We start from the raw sequence: 19,748 nt of genomic DNA, 5'->3' as shown, positions 1-19,748 counted from the left end.
AGCAGCGGGTTCCCGTCCCCCCACCACTGGAGCAGAGAGCCGCCTGTGGCCACAGAGGCGTAGGCTGCAGCGGCTGCAGACTGACTGATGGCGCTGCAAGGGTCCTCTTCCCCGAGGGGGCGGGAAGGGAGGGACACAGCCTACGGCATTCAGATGCTGGCCAGCGAGCTTGGTCTGCTGCGCTGGAGGGGTCACAGACCGCCAGGCCCGGTGGAGCCAGACCCTGTTCGCCCTGAGCACCAGTGGGGAGCTAAGGATATGTGCCTTCTCCAACACCCTCCCTGCTGCCCTAGGCTGACTGTGGCTGGCCGAGGAGAGCAGCTCTGAGAAAGCTTGTTTGGGAGGCTGAATGCACTCGGTGAATGCACTCCTCCCAGCATCTGGGTCTGAGCTGAGAGGTCTTCCGAAGAGCTCTACCTGCTGCCGAGACCAGAAAAGTACACACAAAAGGAAAAATAATAATAAATGAATAAAAGAGGCGAGCAGACGCCTTTACTGCCCCCCTCGCTGGACCATTACTGGGTCCTCAGACCTGGTTTGAGCAGTTAAGCAGGGGCAATCCTAAATATAACGAGTTGAATCAAGAGTCTTTCATGTTCATGGATTGGAAAACAAAAAATTGTGAAGATGCCCATTCTACCCATACTGATGTATAGATTCAACACAATACCAATCTAAATTTCAACAGCTTGTCTTACAGAAATGAAAAGTCAATTCCCAAATATATTTGGAAGGGAAAAGGGGTCCCAAATAGCCAAAAACATCCTAAAATAGAAGAGCAAGTGGGAGGACTCACGCTTCCTGACCTTGAAGTGTACTATAAAGCTACAGTGGTCAACAGCATGATGCTGGCATAAAGACAGACACACTGGTCAATGGAACAGAACTGAGATTGCAGGAGCAGACCCTCACCTCTATGGTCAGCTGATACTTGATAAGCCTGCCAAGTTCACTTTCCACAACAGAGCAGTCTCTTCAACAAATGGTGCTGGGAGAACTGGATATCCATAACCAAAAGAATGAAAGAGGACCCCTATTTCAGTCCCTAGATACATAAGAATCAACTCAAAATGGATCAAGACCTAAAAAAAAAGTCAGATGAAAAACTCTTAGAAGACAATACAGGGAAACATCTATGAGACCCTGCAGTAGGTGGGGGTCTCTTAAACCTTACACTTAAAGCCTGAACACCAAATGCAATGAATGTCTCATGATGATGGAGGAAATTGTTGCTATGGGGGGAGGAGTGGAGTGAAGGGGTTGGGGAGTATATGGGAACCTAATATTTTTTTAATATAATATTTAAAAAATAAAGACAAAAAAATAAATAAATAAAAAATTAAAAAAAAAAGAAGACATGGCCATGGGATGGGAGGTAAAGCTCCCAGCCAAGGAACCCCAAGGTTTGCTGGCAGCCAGCACTAGAACACCACTGACTGAAGGAGCAAGCAAGCCTGGCTGTCATCTTGATTTGTGACTTCTTCTAGCCTCAAAACCATGAGCCAATAAATATCTATTGTTTAAGGCAATCCATTCTGTGGCATTTGCCATAGCAATCTGGCAATCTAAGACACACTTTCTTGAGAATTTTGAATAAGATCATGTGAGGGGTCAACTAGAACAGATGACATTTCAAGTTCAGTAATTTGTACTTATTTGTGGGAGCAATATTTTATGCTGAAAACTTATTTTATTTTCTGTGCAATTTAAATGCAATTTAAGTGAATGCCAATAGTGAAAATAAAGTTAAATTTGAAGGAAAAAATAAATAAATAAAGCATGAACAAGGAAAGAAAAAACAGATAAATGGGACCTGCTCAAAATTAATCACTTCTGTACCTCAAAGGACTTTAGTGATGAGGGTAAAAAGGCAGCCTACTCAATGGGAGAAAGTATTTGGGGATCACACATCCAACAAGAGTCTAATATCCATGATATATAAAGATATCCTACAACTCGACAATGAAAAGGCAAATGACCCAATTAAAAATGGGCAAAAGACCTGAAGAGACTTCTAAAAAAGAAATACGAATGGAGAAAAACACATGAAAAAAATGTTAAACATCACTAGCAAATAGGGAAATGCAAATCAAGAGTACTAGATATAATTTCACACCTATTAGAATGGCCACTATTTTTTAAAAAACAGAAAACTCTAAGTGTTGGAAAGGTTGGAGAGAGATAGGAATGCTTAAACACTGCTGGTGGGAATGGAAAATGGTACAGCCACTGTGGAGGACTGTTTGGCAGTTCCCAAGGAAGTTAGATATAGATCTAACATGTGACCCGGCAATACCACAACCAGAAGAAGTGAGCAGTGACACAAACAGTCATCTGTACGCCAATGTTCATAGCAAAATTATTCACTACAGCTAAAAGATGGAAACAACCCAGGTACCCATCAACTGACGAATGGATAAACAAACTGTGATATATAGACATGATGGAACATTATTCAGCTCTAAGAAGAAATGAAGCTGTGACGCACACGACACCATGGATAAACCTGGGAGACATTATATTGAGTGAAGCAAGCCAGATCCAAAAGGACAAATATTGTATGATTTCACTATTATGAACTAGATACAATGAGTTAATAGCTAGTTAATAGCTAGAACACAAGTCACCAGAGAATAGAATGTGGTTAGAGAATGGAAAGCTGAGGTTTAATTTGTGCAAAACATTGTTTGCAAATGTTTGGAAATGAATAGAAATGGTGAAAGCACAACATAGGATTTGTAATTAGTAGTGCTAACACATGGGTATGAGAGTGGTTTGTTTTTTGTTTTGTTTTGTTTTTTTGGAGTAATGAAAATGCTCTAATATTGGTTGAAGTGGTACATGCATAATTCTGTAATTATATCAGATGCCATTGATTGTACACTTTAGATAAAATGTATGATTTACGAACAAAAAATTAATAGAGTGATTGGAGGATAAAATACACCAAATGTAAGACATGGACTATAATTAGTAGTAATACTTTGATGATGCTCGTTTGTAATTTGAACAATGCGAGGCACTGGTAGGGAAAGATGTATGGGAGCCCTGTATGATGTTATGAAGATCTGCTTTGTAAGTTCACAATTTTTACTATACACTTATTGTTTACGCATGTTCACATATGAAGATATATTTCAATACATTGAAAAAGAATTTTTTAAATTACAGAAATGTAGGTTTACAGAAATATCATGCAGAAAATATAGCTTCCATACACCTCCCTCCACACACTTTGCCTATTATTAACACTTCACATGCGTAAAGTGACCTTTACGCATGACCTTTGTTACAACTATTGTAATGATATTATAATTACATTATTAACTATAGTACATAGTTTATAATAGGATTCACTATAGGTTCTTTCTTAAAGCAAATAATTTTATTGGTACATATTAATAAAACATATAATTCATCCAAAGTGTACATTCAATGGTATTTGGTATAATCACATAGTCGTGCATTTATCACTTCAACCATTATTCGAGCATTTTCATTATTTCAATAATAATAATAAGCAAAAAAAAAAACAGAAACAAATAAAGCAAGAGGTTGTTGATGTGGAAGGACTGGGGGGGTTGGGTGTGGGTTATATGGTAACCTCTTATATTTTTTAATGTAACATTTTTTGTGATTTATGTATCTTTTAAAAAAGACAATTAAAAATAAAAAAAAATTTTTTTAAGAAAAAAATAAGAATTTCACCTCTCAATCTCTCTATGCTTCCCCTGCTGTACACAGCTGCTATTTCTGGCTATTCTTGCACACTTATCTATTTATTAAGCAGTTTTGTTGAGATATACATACCACATGATCTATCCAAAGTGAATAATCAATGGCTTTTAGTATACTCACAATGCTGTGCATTCACAACAAAAAATTTTAGAACAATTTCATTACTCCAAAAAGAAAAACTGCATGCCACTTAGCAGTCCTTCCCCAACCCTAAATAAACCACTAATCTAACTTCATTTTTAGGAATTGATTTATATTTACATTTTATATAAATGGAATCATACAATATGTAGTACTTTGTCTCTGGTTTCTTTCACTTAGCATAAAGTTCACAATTTTTACTATTCACTTATTGTTTATGGATGTTCATGTATGAATGATACACTTCAATAAAATTTTTAAATGAAAAAAGAAGAAAAGAATGATATGGCAAGAAAAAAAAAAAAAGGATGACGTTCTGGTTTATGTGACAACATGGATGAACCTTGAAGACATTAGATGCAGAGCAGAATAAGCCAGAGAGAAAAGGACAAATATTTTGTGATCTAACTGATATGAAATAATTAGAATAAGCAAACTCAGAGGGTTAGAATCTAGAATAAGGTTATCGGAGAGACTGGGTTGAGCACTGGGAATGGGGAATTATGCTTAATTTGTGCAAAATTTCTATGTGGGTTGATTGTTAAGTTTTGGAAATGGAGGGTGGTGATGGTAGCACAACACAGGGAGTGTTATAGAAGTAATGAATTACATATGTGATTGCAGTTAAAAGGGGAAATTTCAAGTTGTATAATTGTTACTGGAATGAAAACTGGAGGTTAAGACATAGAACTATCCAACACAGTAAACCCTATTGTAAACAATGGACTATAGTTAATGGTACAATTACAAATTGTTCTTTCATGAATTATAACAAATATACCACACTAATGCAAGATGTTAATAATAGGGTGATATGTTGTTAAAAAAAAAAAATACACCCTAATGTAGAACTCTGGACTACATTTACTAGTATAATTATAAAATTCTTTCATCAATTTTAACAGTGGTACCACACTAATGCAAAGTGTTAATAATTGGGGGGTGGGGTACTTGGGAATGCTGTATTTTTAAAATGATTTTTCTGTAAATCTACAACTTCTCTAATTAAAAATTTATATTAACAAAAATGACACTGTTTGAAGTCCCCATTGTTCTTGAAGAGCTTTAACATTTAACTAACCTTACAAAGGTAATTTCAAGTTCAATCTATAGAAAAATCCCATCCCTAGTTCAAAAGTATTCTTTATAATTGTACTTCCTAGTCATCTTTCTAATCCTCCCTAATAATTGGCAGAAAGATCCTGACAGATTCAGGAAAAGCCTTTTGGAACTCTCTAGAATAAAATACTAAATGATAAGAAGGGAAAATGGTAACTGCATACTTAGGTATAAACAGTGTATTCGACAAGCTGTTTTTTAAATTACAGAGGAAGAAAACTATCCTTAATCCTGTGAAGTGGGGCTGTGGCATCCTACTCAGTACACTTCATGTAAAATGGGCCTTACTGACAATTTGTCCAGGCTTCTGAATGACATCTACCTAAGAATAATGCCAAGCAGAAGTTAATATCTGTCTGGCGGGGGTGGCTTGGGCGCTGTGCCAGGCAGTGTGGGCTGCGGGCGCTCCCTGTGCTGGCCTTGGGCCCTGATCTTAGGAGACTCCACTACCCAGAAAATGGGAAGTTCTGAATCGAGGATTTTCAGGATACGATACCAGATGGGCCAAAATGATCCTTCCAAGATTAGGAAAGAGAACAGTCTGGACAATTTTCTTTGGTGCTAATGGCATTCTTTAAAAGATGAGAATCCTAAGCAGTGCACTCCACTGAGTATGCTGCCAATTTAACAAGCACGGCACAGTACTGAAGTCTGTGGACGTCCCTGAGAACAGGTTATTCTCATCATGCCACCCTCGCTTCAAGAAACAGCTTGGGAAAAGGACAGGAGCACACAAGGTTGCGAACTACATCACCTGAGCGTGGTTGCTGGTGACTATGCAGCGCCTGTTTGCAAGTAGCCCAAGACTGTGGGGCTGTGCTTGGGATACGGAGACCCCATGCAGAAGGACCATCAGCCTGATAACCATGCTGTATGCCCTAGAAGACTTAGAATGAGATTCTGTAACAGTTCAGAAACGGAGACAGTATCACACCTCTGTTAACAGCCTTGTGAGCACTAGTGAGAGAAGGACTTTTCATCCCACTTACCAGCCAAAGGGAAATGAGTCTTTGTTTTCATATCTTTGGCCTTCGATAGAGAAGAAAGTCTTTTCCCTGACTTTGCTTCTTCCATATTGGTAAAATGTAGTAGAAGCAAAACCTGAGCTAATTCTTCTGGGAGATGTAGTTAAGCACAGACAATTCAAGTTTGGCTGTTAATTTAGAGAACATGAAGATGCCAAGGTACAAAGATTCTAGAAGACTGATCAAAAAACACTTTTTTTCTTAAGCTTAAGCCTTTGTTTATGACTCTGAACCTCAAAAAAACCAAAAACCAAAAATAAAAAACCCATTTGCCACCAATATTTAATAAAAGCATTATAATTTTTCAAAAAAAAATTAACATAGATCTAATAACATATTAGAAATACTGCAGCTTACCATAAACAACTGGATACACTGTCCCTCGTATACCTGATGCTGGACAATGCATATTTTTTCCATTCAAACAGACATTTAGTTCTACATGGTCATACGTAATCCCCTACAAAGGGAAAAAAAATTTAAAGTATGAAAATATAAACGTTTCATAAGAGCCAGAATAGTCAGAAAGCACTGGTTGCGAAGCATGGAAATGCAAAAAATTGAGTAAGCAAAAGGTCACAAGAGCTTTCGTTAACAGTTTACAATTTCGTAGAGTTCTACTTGAGCTGAGCAAAAAATCTAATGGTGAGTATGGGGCTGGGGCTGGGAGAGAGAAAATCCCAAGAGTTTACAACGGAGGTAAAACGAGTGTTATTATCCTCACCTGTGATGCATATCCACATGTGTTCTATTCGGATCATCTGGATGTTACTTTCTGAGTATTAAGAGGCCATAAGCACTGCACAGCACCAGCAGGCCTCTTAAACTCAGACAGAAGGCCCTCTCAGGACAGAGCTGGCCCTGAGGGGCAGCAGTGAGGTCCTCTCCATTAGGGCTCAGCACCTGTCCTGTCACTGCTTCTGGGTGTGAAGAAACGTCCTTACACGTCTTAGCTCCAAAAGGAAAGCACACATTTCCACGTTTCTTTACCCTGGTTTCAACTATGTCAAGGGTATAACAGAGGTAAAACTACATTTGCAACTGAATATAGTAACTGGTAATTAGGGTCCAATTGAAAAAAACAGAAAATCAACAGCTCAAAAGATTAAAAAAAAACCCAAACCGGTGGAAAAATATATTATATTTACTCATTTAATCTTTACAAGATAGGTATCACCATCCCCACTTTACAGATAAGGCTGCTAAAGCACAGAGAGGTTAAGTAATTTACCTAAGGTTACATAGCTACGAGGTGGCAGATGTGTGATTTAAATTTAAACTCAAGCAGCATAGCTTCAGAATACCTGCTCCTAATCTCAGTGTCACACCGCCTGTTTTTAAAACTTTACAGTAGTCCTTTACTAATGACAAAGAAAGAGGAGACAGCAGAGATCTTGCAATAGAGAAGTCACCACAGACAAAGAGGCAAGCCACGTCAAGGGTTTATGGTGTGGGTCAACTATATAACCGTGAAAGCTTCTCAGAGGGAGAGAGAGCCCTACAGATGCCAGGGTCTTCACCCCTTCAGTTCCCAGCTTAGACGGCAGAGGCCCAGGGACCTCAGTGGTAAGTGGCATAGACATTTCTCCTCAAATCTTACAAAGCCAGGGGTATGGGAAACAAAGATGGATAATAGTTCAGGAATAATGAAAAAGACAAACTGTACAGAGAAGGCCTTTGTTTCGTTTTAGTTTATGTATTTAAATATAATAATTAAGCTAACTAATAGCAAGGATTAGCTTTTTAAATGATGAGATCTGTTTTTATTTTAAAAACGAAAATACAATCACATTAAAACAAAGGGTTAATCTTTATCAGATAAAGTGGATACAACCCCAGGTATTGGTTCTTTTGAGGGCTAAAGAGACCCACAGGTTCTATGGTCATGGCAGATGCGGTTCACTGCCATGTCAGTTTGCCCTTCTTTGGAGCTGGTGTTTCTGCATGATGGAGCTGGACACAGATGGGATCTCTTTTCACAAGGCTTTCATGCTACTTTACTGGAATTGTAGTTGGTGCTGGGGTTTAAGATATATCTAGGGGATTTGAATCTCTGGACTGACAATATGATAGCCAGGCCCTGACCTCAACAGACTTCAACTCCTACACTCTGATTTACTGGACTTACCCCACTCAGCTAACACTGAGTTGAAGAATGTCAACCACCACACCATGGAGCCTAGAGTGCCTACAACTGAAAGCAGGAGGATTGCATCCAGTATCCATGTGGAATCTAAGCCTCCTCTTGACATAGATGTGGAATGGACACAACCAATCCAAGGTCCACAGAGAAAATGTGGCATTGGTGTGGGAAAAGTGGCCATGGTGGCTGCTGGGTGCGGGGAATGGGAGGAAGAGATGAGATGTGGAGGCGTTTTTGGGACTTGGAGTTGTCCTGGGTGGTGCTTCAGGGACAATTATCGGACATTGTAGGTCCTCCCAGGGCCCACTGGATGGAACGTGGGAGAGTGTGGGCTATGATGTGGACCATTGACCATGAGGTGCAGCGATGCCCAGAGATGTACTCACCAAATGCAATGGATGTGTCATGATGATGGGAAAGAGTGTTGCTGCGGGGGGAGTGGTGGGGTGGGGGCGGTGGGGTTGAATGGGACCTCATATTTTTTGAATGTAATATTTTTACAAAATGAATTAAAAAAAAATTATGAAAAAAAAAAGGTTTAAATTGGGAAATTACAGGACAAACTAAAAAAAAAAAATCTTTATCAGAGCAACAGGGAGGCAACCAGGTGCCCTTCACCACCTGGTGGCAGCCCAGCCCACAGCAAGCAAGCTTCAAACCCCAAACTCCAACCCAGCAGCAAAATCCCAAGACCAGAGGAGGAAAGGAGGAAGTGAGCGGTCGGCAGTCTTGAGTTTAAGTACGTTCTAACCTAGTCTGTCCTTTTACATTTGCTCTACAAACGAGGTCTGACTCTGCCATACTGCTTACCAAACAATGCTCTGTGGTCTGGGAGTTTACCACTAAGTGGACGCAGGTTCAGGGAGCAGACCCGGAGTCTAAAAGACTGCCCGGATTATAATCCTACACCTCCCCCAGGAGTCCCCTAACTGCCCCTCACCTGTGCGCTGGGCGGCAGCACTGCTGATCCCACAGGGTCACTGTGAGCAGTAAACAACTTGATCTTGCCAGGGACTGAGGGCAGGGCCTAACCCCATAACGAATTTTATACACATTCTGCAATTATTATATTACATAGAATATTTCCAAATCTTCTCTAAAGTTACATGAAATATGCATTTTTAGGATGGAATTTACACTTTAGCAAGCTTTACAGGAAAGGAACAACTAAGCATAAGCAGTTTGATGCATGCCTTCCTCGTGCTGCACCATTTGTTAGTACTGAATGATTATTTCATGAAGATAATCACTTGGCAGGATATTCAGAGCTTCTTTTTTCTCGATTTCTTCCCAGAGAATGGTGTATGACTGAAATTCAACACATGAGAATGTTTTTCCCATCTCACAATCCCTTCTACTTTTCCTATGCCACTGTTAACAATTTGGTAAAATTTGTTCTCCAGTGTTTGAACTGTGAAGATAAAGTTAATACGGTAGGTGATGTTTTACTTGACTTGACTCTGCATGTATTCCCTCTTAGTTGGTTCTGCTTTTATCAGGATGGGCATGAAAATTAGAATGGGTAAAGCCTAATTTAATAACACTGACAGACTCAAACTGACATAAAGACCTGTCAATCTGTGGGGTCAGTCATCTCAAAGAATGAGACACAAACACAAGAATAACATACGGTAGAAGTTCAGTGCAGAAAGAAAGGCATTTGTTACTGATTATGCTTGTGTTTGAATTCTGCTTTCAGCGTAAACAGGTTGACTGCGTTCACCTGAACTTCGAGCTTCTCCTTTTGAATAAGGATGTCCCTGTTATGGACACCTGGCAACCATCTACAAATTCAAAACTGACTACTCAAAAAGGACAGGGAAAGCAGACTTTAAAAATGCTTTAAGTCTGTCATCTCCTTTGCTCCTTTAGTCAATTTAGAAAAAAATGAAAGACTAGAAAATTAACTCATATTTTTTAAGTTGCAGAAAAGACCAGCCCATAGTTAAAAACCTATATTTCCACATCTTCATTCTTTCCAAAATTCTGTGTATTTCTTTAATTCAATAACCTGGATTCATGCTGCTGTGTCATCTTATTATGACAGACTTGCCCTTGTTATCCACAGATTCCTTTCAACCTGCTATCAGAGCCGGGAGCCCAGGGCTCTGTGGAGAAGCGCATCCTTGCTCAAGGAGTCCCTAAGACTCTGCGCTCAGCCAAGAGCCAAGGGCCAGAACGCGGCGCAGCAGGCGCTCAGGCAACGCAAGGCAAGGCAAGTGCGGGATCTGGAGAGGACAGAAAGGGAGCTAGGGAAAACACGTTTGACTTGCATTTTCAACAGGGTGGCTTTAGTGAAGAGCTAAATATATTAGGTGAAAAAAAAGTCAATAACGTATAACTCTTTTTATCCCCTGCTTTCCAAAAAATTTGTCTACAATTGAGCTTTAGGATTTTAAGTCCTGTCCTTTGAAGAATTCTGAAAGTGAAGGAAGTTTAATAAAATTAAGTTTAATGAGGACTAACTCTTCTGATAAATGTTGTAATTCTCTAAGAAAAGTTCAGAACAAATTCAGTAATGAATGTCAGAATTTTCTCTAAGACATCTCCAGCCTAAACAAACACCGAACATTTTCTCATATATGCGTCAGTAAACTCTGAAAATTGTGGGCCAAGGTTTCTCTGATGTGAGAGGAGAAAATGTCGATTGACAGCCACCCTGTCAATAATTCCCCTGAATCAAAACCAGGTCCTCCTCCTCCCGCCAGTGGCAGCTCCGCAAAGCAGCCGGCAGCGAGGAAGGCAGGTGCTCTCTCTGGAAAGTGTACCCATCACCAGATCCCACCGAGAGCTCTGGAATTCAAACCACAGGCTCCAGGCAAAGCTGCACATACTAAAGGCCAACCAAGTTTAATAACTTTCAGAAGAGAACAGCTGCACAAGGAAACTCACCACCACGTCCCCCTCCTGGGGAAGGCTGTTTGCCGGCAGCCTGTTTTTCTCCTCGTTGTTGTGGTACAGTGCTCCGTCATTCCTCATCACCAGGCTGTGCACATCTCGGCCAAGAGGAATCTGATTCAAGTTCACTTTCTGAGTTGCAACTCCAATACCCCAGATTCCTAAAAATATAATAGTTTAAATGCCCCCAGAATCTGAAGAAGACAAACATGAAAGATGGAGTTATTTTTAAAGGGCGTGCAAAAGGGTTTTAAAAGAAGTGGCATTTGATCACTAAATGACATTTTGTTAATCTCTAAAAAGTATCTTCTTTTGGGGAGCAGATGTAGCTCAGTGGTTGGGTGCCTGCCTCCCACGTACGAGGTCCTGGGTTCAATCCCCAGTACCTCCTAAATTTATCTATCTATCCATCTATCTATCTATCTATCTATCTATCTATCTATCTATCTATCTATCTATCTATCTATCTTCTTTTAAAAATAGTTTGCAATCTATACTATGTCCTTTGCAGGCGCAGCACGGCCTAGGAGATGAGCAATGGGCCTTCTGCCTAGGTTTAAATCCTGACTTAGCCACAGCATCTTGGGCAAGTAGCTATTCTCTCTCTCTCTAAACTATGGAGACAAACAGGGCTACCTCACCAGTTATAGAAATGAGACAATCCAAATGCTTGGCTAGAGTAGGCATTCAAAAACATGCTAGTTATCATCATAATTATTTTCTAAGAAAAATCGTTTTTCTAAAAGCTACATTTTAAATTTAAATGACTTGGAATTCTATTTCAAGCTCTATCTCTGAGAAGTGGGAAATTCCTGTCTGTCTTTTTTCATCTATAACATGTGACAAATAATATATGCCATGATCAATAGCATGCAGAGGAGAAAATTAATGGAAAGTATCAAAATCGTTTTCTTGCCTAATACCTTAAAGTTGGTAAGTTTAAAATCTTTTGGTCTAAATTGACTTTTTAAGCAAGCAGCTCTCTTCTTAGCCAAAAAGAATACTTAGGGCTCTCGGTTTTGTTTTACACTCTTTTCTTCTTTTGTGTTTTTTTTTAATCAGAATCAGTTAGGAGAAATTCTTCACATGGAAGAAGTTTTGAAGACCATGTTCTCAAGCCATTAATTCCTCTCGAATGAGACCATCAGAAAGCTACCTGTCTGGACTTCACTGTCTTGGTCTTCTAAATTGACCACATCCTCCAAAGTGGGACAACTGTGACAGTGACAAGTTATAATACTACTTGCACAGACAAGAGCTGTACAGAGTTTCAGGGTCTCCTTACTCATAAAGCACTATGCACACTAATACACTTTTTTAAAAACTGGGATACACATTTGCACGACTGCCTGAGGATTACATTGAGGAATCAATGCTGCAAACACCAACAAAGTATTTATTCTAGAGATTTCATTGAGGATATCATCCTTTACTGATGCTTCACATAAAAACATTTTATTTCAGATTTAAGGTTTAAGAAAATATTTGCTTCTCTCAAGAAAAAAGTATATTATACTTGAGAAGATTACAGAAACCAGGGACCTTTTGCAGCCAGTGAGATGACTCATAAAAGTGACATGGAAGATAGAGTCAAACGTATTCCATACAATTAAGAAAATCAGTATTTCCAGCTGCTCAGGAAAGCAAACAGCACAGGAATATGATAAATCATCCTGGCAAGTTGAAGAGCAGTTGGAATCATTTGTCCCACTCCAGTTTTCTGATTCTGTAGCCACATTACTCACACAGCACTTCTAGAAGTTTCTTTATAATCAAGCTTTAAAAAAAAATCATTTCCCATATACAATACTGCCACAAGTTTACAGCCATCACAGAGAGCTGCTATATGATTCAAGAAAACTCCATCAAGAGAAGTACAGACTTTAGCCTTTATCAAAATTCTCAGGACTGCTTCTAAAGACACTGATTCAGGGTATCTTAACAAGATAAACTTCCTAAGATTGATTTCATTCTCGGGTAAAATGGCAAGAGCCTCCACCTTCTGCGACTGACCGAATGAAACAGGGCATCTAGCTTGCGTCATAATGCCCGTGCCTTACGTTTCTCCAGTGCCCTGTCTTTGAAACCCTCTTGGGAAACAGATACGGCTCAAGCAACTGGGCTTCTGCCTACGTGGGAGGCCAGTGTAGGGTTCCAGTTCCTCATAAAGAAGACAGTGAGCGGGCATTATGGGCAGGCGCGGTGAGCTGACACAACACGATGACATAACATGAGACACAGAAGAAAAACATAATGAAAGACACAACAAAGCAGGGAACAGAGGTTCCTGATGCCTCCTAAAGAGGGCGAGCTGGCGCAATGGGCAGGTATGGCGAGCTGACACAAGAGACACAAAAGGAGAGACAAAGCAGGGAACGGAGGTGGCTTAAGCAATTAGGCACCACCTCCCTCCCACACTGGAGGTCCCAGATTTGGTTCCTGGTGCCTCCTAAAGAAACAAAGAAGGTGAACAGACATGGCAAGTGCCAACAGCAAGGACGTGGGGAGAGATAAACAAATTAAATAAATCTTAAAAAACCGAAACCAAAACCCTCTCATACCTTTAACATAGCTTGTGTGAGTCAGGGAGAAAGCCCCTGCCACCTCCATGTCATAGATGAGAAAACTGAAGCTTAGAAAATTAAGTAATTTGATGAGGATAATACAATAAAAGAATCAGGACTTCTAAATAAACATGTGGTGCTTTGTCATTACCTCATGAATCTTCTTCATATATTGAAAATTATTATTTTTTGAAGATTTATTTTTTTCATCCCCCCCTCCAGTTGTCTGCTCTCTGTGTCCATTCGCTGTGTGTTCTTCTGTGACCTTATCAGCAGCACCCGGAATCTGTGTTTCTTTTTGTGTCAGCTCTCTGAGTGTGCGGCACCATTCCTGGGCAGGCTGCACTTTCTTTCGCGCTGGGCAGCTCTCCTTACGGGGCGCACTCCTTGCGCGTGGGGCTCCCCTACACAGGGGACACCCCTGTGTAGCACGGCACTCCTTGCGCACATCAGCACTGCGCATGGGCCAGCTGCACACGGGTCAAGGAGGCCCGGGGTTTGAACCGCGGACCTCCCATGTGGTAGACGGACGCCCTAACCACTGGGCCAAGTCCACTTCCCGAAAACTACTCAATATTTAAGAACAGTCAGAACTTTTCATAGTACAATTATACCAACCTGTGGACTGGATTTTGAATTCAAAGTAGCTTTTGTTTTGATGTAAAGGTGCACTGGCCAAACAGCCTCCCGTTCCACATATTCTTCTTCCATTTTTTACAATGACAACATCTGTTCCTAAACAAAAATACAGGTACTATGTAAAGTTTTTTATTTTCATAAACAACAATCAAGGTTAATTTCTGTTTTACTTTTAACTCAGTCTACAAGACAGAAGGATGCTATATATACTTAGAAATATAGAAAATATGTATAAATTATCAGACGTTTTTGAGCCACCGTATTTGTGATAGAAAATTTATATTTCATCTATGGCGAAAAGTCTTGTTTATGTACACAGCTTTACTTGTTTTTTTCCTTTTTGTATTTTTAAAACTTTGTTATCCTTTCATTTCTTTGGGGGGGGGGCTGCTTTAAATAAATTGTAATTACTCTGAATTATTTTGAATGTTTAAAACACTTTTAAGGTAGGAGACTTTAATTTTTAGCCAATAAACTGATTTGATGATTTCATAATCTCTTAATTTTAACTAAAACATTCACACTTAAAAGAAACTTTGGTAAACTGGCACAATTTTCAACCCAAGCCAAAGGAATTAAAACAATCTACTAAAATTCGGCTGAATATCTGCTAAGCACAAAGAACTACAGGTGGTGCTTTTGTCATGGGAACGGAACACTACATGGAATATGGAAAGGAACAGATATCTATGCTGGTGAAAGAGCAGACACTTAAAAATGTTAAGGTTAGGATCTTAAAAATGTTTACGATGGGTACTGTCAATCAAATTGCAAATATGTAAATGGCAAGTTTTTAACACCATTAAGTGTACTTTATGGTCATGGAAAAAGATGGTTTAGGTCAAATCACACTGATAGATGGATGACATGTTTAAGAAAAACAGAGTCTCTTGATAATGTGACCCCAGTGCCAATTCTCTAAATATTGACTTGGGAAAGCAGGTTCATCAGAGAACATGCAGACTTAGCATCATGCTAACATGTAACAAATATGCCATAACCCAGAGGCCTGTGACTCCCAAGGTCCGTGGCCAATTTGCTGGCGGTCAGTGCCATGAGCAAAGAAGATGTGGGCATAGAACTGACGAGACTCCTCCAGGGGCTGCAGTACAACTCAGGCATGTAAGAAAAGGCACTGGCAGGGAGGCAGTTCTTTCATTGACTCAGCGTTGAACTCAAAAATTTCAGGAAAAAATTATTTGGGACGAACATATAAGAGGAATGCAACATTTTCTGTTTCTATCACAGTTCTAAGTTGGCTGATTTAAGAGACACACTCTCTTAAAGAAGGTAAACCTAGGATCCTAAATATGACCATGAAAAATTTGCTTTCTAATTTCATATGTTCAACTCAAAATCCTGGAAAAGCACTTTATAAATAATATACATCTGGCTACCCCACATAGACCTCCAGGGCCCAGCTCCTTGCTGGTGGCAAATTCCATGCTGTACTTGGCACCCAGCAGACGCTCAGCAAATAACTTGCAACTGTTTTCCCTTTCCCAGCAGACTCCCCTCTGCAGATCAAAACGGTTCCAAGGAAGCTGACTCAATCTCTGGATTCAGGGGTACAGCATCTGACCTAGGCTAAGTCCATCAGTGTATCCCCCATCTCTTGGCAACAGTGACTGGGTCAAGAACGGTTACACGACCTAAGCCACTGCCACCAGAGGTAGTCTCAGAGCTTGCGCGGGGAACGATGGACACTCTCTCCTTCTTGCTGGACCTGAATTGGCCGTCTACAGTCCCGGGAGCTGCTACAAGTCATTGCGGAGGCCGGCTTTCAGGAATAAGCTGCAGAAGGCAGAACACAGAGCTGGAAAGCCCGAGTGCTGCCAAGGCGTGTCTTTCCTGCAGTACTGCCTCTGCACTTTTCAGGAACGTGAACCCATTCATTTCCTTCTTTGTTCAAGCAACTTTAGCTGTTGTTTTGTATTTTTACTTCCTGCAACCAAAAGCATCCTAAGTGAAACATATTTCAAAGAATTATGCCAATAAATGGTATTCTGTCTTTACTGGCAATGTTCAATGGTTAAAACTTTCTAATGAGCTTCTATAGTAGGTAACATTTTGGATATCATCCTCAGGTGCCAAGTTAATGGAAGTACCAGAAGACCTTCATACAATACAGTCTACTCTATCAGTTGGAACCACAGCCCAACTCTGAGCATAGTATTTTCTCTTACTTCATTATATTTTCTTATCTCCAAGGCATTCTGCTAGGCACTAAGATATTTTATACAGAAAGATGAATATATTCAAAAAACATTCTGGAGTGTTTGTAATTTATCAGGGAATTATTTTAAGCTTATTTCACTTCCCTTTATTTGTTAAATACAAAGATCTATGTGATTTGTGTTTGTTAAATTCAAAGATCTATGTGATCTGTGATTTATTAATCACAAGTATTATTAGAAAGCCAAGGCAAATTTCACTATGGCCAGAAAACATATAACCATAGCCCTATATTGAGTATGTTTTAAGAAACATTAGGTGTTTCCAAATAACTGCCATCCCTTTCAAAGTATTAGTTGGGGGAGCAGATGCAGCTCAATCGGTTGAGCGCCTCCTTCCATATGTGAGGGCCTGGGTTCTGTTCCGGTGCCTCCTAAAAACAAAAACAGAACAAACAACAAGCAAAACAAATGAAAAAACCAACTCAGGGGAGGCAACGTGACTCGGTGGTTGAGCGCTGGCTTCCCACCTACAAGGTCCCAAGTTCAATCCCCAACCCTCTGCCTCCCCATTCCTAAAAAAAAAAAAAAAAAAAAGGTATTAGCTGGAAGGTTGGAAGGCATTCATTTCTAAAAACTCATTCACAATTAAAAGCAGGAGACACAACCCATATGAAGATTCACCGTACAAAAACTGTGCCATGGAAAATTCCAAAGGTGTTTCAAAATGGTTCTACCGAATGCAGCATCACCAAAATAAGTGACAACCCTGAAAGAAACAGTCGTTTGGATATGAAATGTACAGATTTTCTTTAAAAAAAAAAACAATCATATCTTTAGATTATCTATATAACCTTTCACATATCCAAATATATGCATACTTGTTCAATGTGTTTTTCATATTTTCAGTAAGATCAACTTATACTAGAAATGTCCACCTCCCCAACTCAGCAAGTTTTTCCTCTTTCATTTTATTCAGCTTCTAAGAACAGGCTTCATTTGTGATCTAAGCTCTTGAGCTTAATGGAGGACAGGTTAAGAAAAAACCTCCATGCAGGTGGAAAATTGTGAGGCTGACTTTACACTACTTCATCCAATTAGCAGCTGAGAGTCAGTTGCTGGACAGCTTTGGAGAAAAGAAAACATAGTTGAGTGAGTACAACTGAGGAATTCCTTATGGAGAAGATAGAGGCCAGAGAAAAGGAATGCTCTGCAGAACAGTCTGCAGTTACTCTGGAATTTGGTAAAGGAGAAAGAAGAGCTAAAGCTCATCATAAGCTCCAGGGACTATGAATGTCTGTCGTTTACTGATATTCCCAGCACCTAAAACAGCTTGTGCACCTAATAGTCACCCAATAAATACCGGTTGAGTGATAAAAATGAAATGGAAACGTTTTGGAGGGAAACTATAGGGTTTGAAAGTCCACTGTCTATGGATAAAAAATGATTTAAATATACATAACTATTTATTACAAGGTTCTCTACTACACTTCGGAGACCAAAGAATTAAGAATAAATACCCATATATCAGGTGGTATATAATTATCACATTTGTGGTTTGAGTACATGCTGTAAGAATATAATATAGAAGTACAACGGGTGGTGTTTCCAGAACTATTAAAAAAAAAAAATCCGGGAAGGACAGGAGACGGTTTTGCTAGAAATAATAAGAACACACAGTCCTTTACAGATACGAGAGATGTGGGAAAAATCAAAGGTGCAGAAGTATGTTTACAATAAAACAATCCGCAAAAAGGAAGCACTCTGAAAATATTTGATTAGGGAATGTCTTCTTCTAGAACCATATTCCAGAAGTATGGAACTGTATGGGAAAAGGCTAAGGACACAATTAATTTAAAGAGGTACAGAGAGGCCACGGAGGGAAGGGGGAGAACGGGAAGATGAGAAGTCCCACGACTTCTGCGGCTCTGTGCGCGGCAGGGGCCGGGCAGGGGCAGGACAGCTCCTCCGCAGTGACCCGGGGGGCCCCCGGCCCGCGGAGGCGCGTCCGGTGCAGGCTGCCCCCGCAGGGGTCTGCGGCGGACCTGGTTTTAACTCGAGGTGACGGGAGCCCCTCCAACAGGACAAACCTCAGCCCGTCCAGGACGCGGCTGAGAGCAGCAGCCGAACGTCAAGGTCAGCAGGAGCAGGCGGCGCCCCGGACCCCCGGAGGGGAAGGGCGCGGGCGGGGCCGGGCCGGCGGGGGTCTCGGGCCGGGCCGGGGCCTGGGCCGCGGCGGGGCCGTTGGGGCCGGGGGCGGGGGCTGACGCCTTACCCATGTGCTGCGTGTCCAGCTGCACGGCCGGCATCTCCTTCAGCGGGATGTGACCTGCGCCGCCGTCCCGGCAGCACCGCAGACAGCAGAGCACCGAGGCGGCCATCGCGCCGGGCCCACCGACTCCGCCGCCGCCGCCCGGCGCCCGCGGCCCCCGCCCCCTGCCCCGCCCCACCTCCACCCCCGCCCGAGCGCGGGAGGCGTCCGCGCAGAGCTCCGCGGCCGGCACAGCGACGCTCGAGGCCTGGAGGCCGCAGCGCAGGCGGAGCGAGGCCCGGCCCGGCCCAAGCGGCCCAGGAGCCGGCGGGTGGGCGGGGCGACGGGGGCCGCGCGGCCGGGAGGGGCGGGGCGATCCGGCACGGAACGCGCGGGGGCGGGGCGGGCGGCGGCGCGGTGCGTGGGGGGCGGGGCGTCCGGGGGCGTGGTGCGCGGCGGGGCGGGGCGTCGCGCGCGGGGGCGGGCCTGGCGCGGCCTGGTTGGCCTCTGGGAGGCGGTGTCCGCCGTGCGCGCGCGTCTGCACTGTGCGCGGGCCTGTGCGGGCCTTCGGTAGCTCGGCTGCTGTGTTCTCAAAGCACTCCCCGACACGTGGTTCTTCGGGGCGGTCTGACGTAGGGGGAAACGAGGCTGTGGGAGGGGCGCTTCCACAGCGCCCCCCGCGAGTCCACGGGCGCGTCCTGGGGGCCTAGGCTGGCGTCCTCGGAGAGCCTCGTCCCCTCCTCGTGGCTGGTTTCTGAGGAATTTCCGGGGATGACCGCGCCGTGGACGTGCACCCGGGGTTCGGCGTCCGCGCGGCCGCATTTGGGGTGCCGAGACGCGGCTTCGCTGGCCCTCGGGGTGGCGGGGGTCCCCAGGGCCGGGCGGGATGGCGCCTCCAGGCCGGCAGGACACTAAGCCCACGCCTGTGAGCTCGGGTTCCGGCAGGGGTGAGGGGCGCCCCGCAGGAGGTGGGGGTGCGGGTCCCCCGCGCGGCCCCGGAGCCTGCCGCCCCTCCCTCGCGCGAGGAGCCTCCCTGGGCTCGGGTCACACGCCTGG

At 42.4% G+C, this 19,748-nt stretch overlaps 1 protein-coding gene across 1 annotated transcript in view; it reads right to left on the bottom strand.

Moving 5' to 3' along the window:
* Positions 1-18,883, bottom strand: part of SPRYD7 (SPRY domain containing 7) — a 38,790-nt gene extending 19,907 nt beyond the window's left edge. The window contains exons 1-4 of the mRNA XM_004472203.4: positions 18,717-18,883; positions 14,247-14,363; positions 11,059-11,225; positions 6,381-6,483 (exon numbers count right to left, since the gene is read on the bottom strand). Of these exons, the coding sequence (XP_004472260.1) occupies positions 6,381-6,483; positions 11,059-11,225; positions 14,247-14,363; positions 18,717-18,822 (493 nt within the window). The 5' untranslated portion in view covers positions 18,823-18,883. The remainder of the gene's footprint in view (positions 1-6,380; positions 6,484-11,058; positions 11,226-14,246; positions 14,364-18,716) is intronic.
* Between the last annotated feature and the right edge of the window lie 865 nt (positions 18,884-19,748).

The sequence above is a fragment of the Dasypus novemcinctus genome, chromosome 15 (assembly GCF_030445035.2).
Source record: "Dasypus novemcinctus isolate mDasNov1 chromosome 15, mDasNov1.1.hap2, whole genome shotgun sequence".
NCBI classification, from domain to species: Eukaryota; Metazoa; Chordata; class Mammalia; order Cingulata; family Dasypodidae; genus Dasypus; species Dasypus novemcinctus.
The sequence above is the reverse complement of the archived record's forward strand: the minus strand, read 5'-3'. Positions and strand labels throughout refer to the sequence as shown.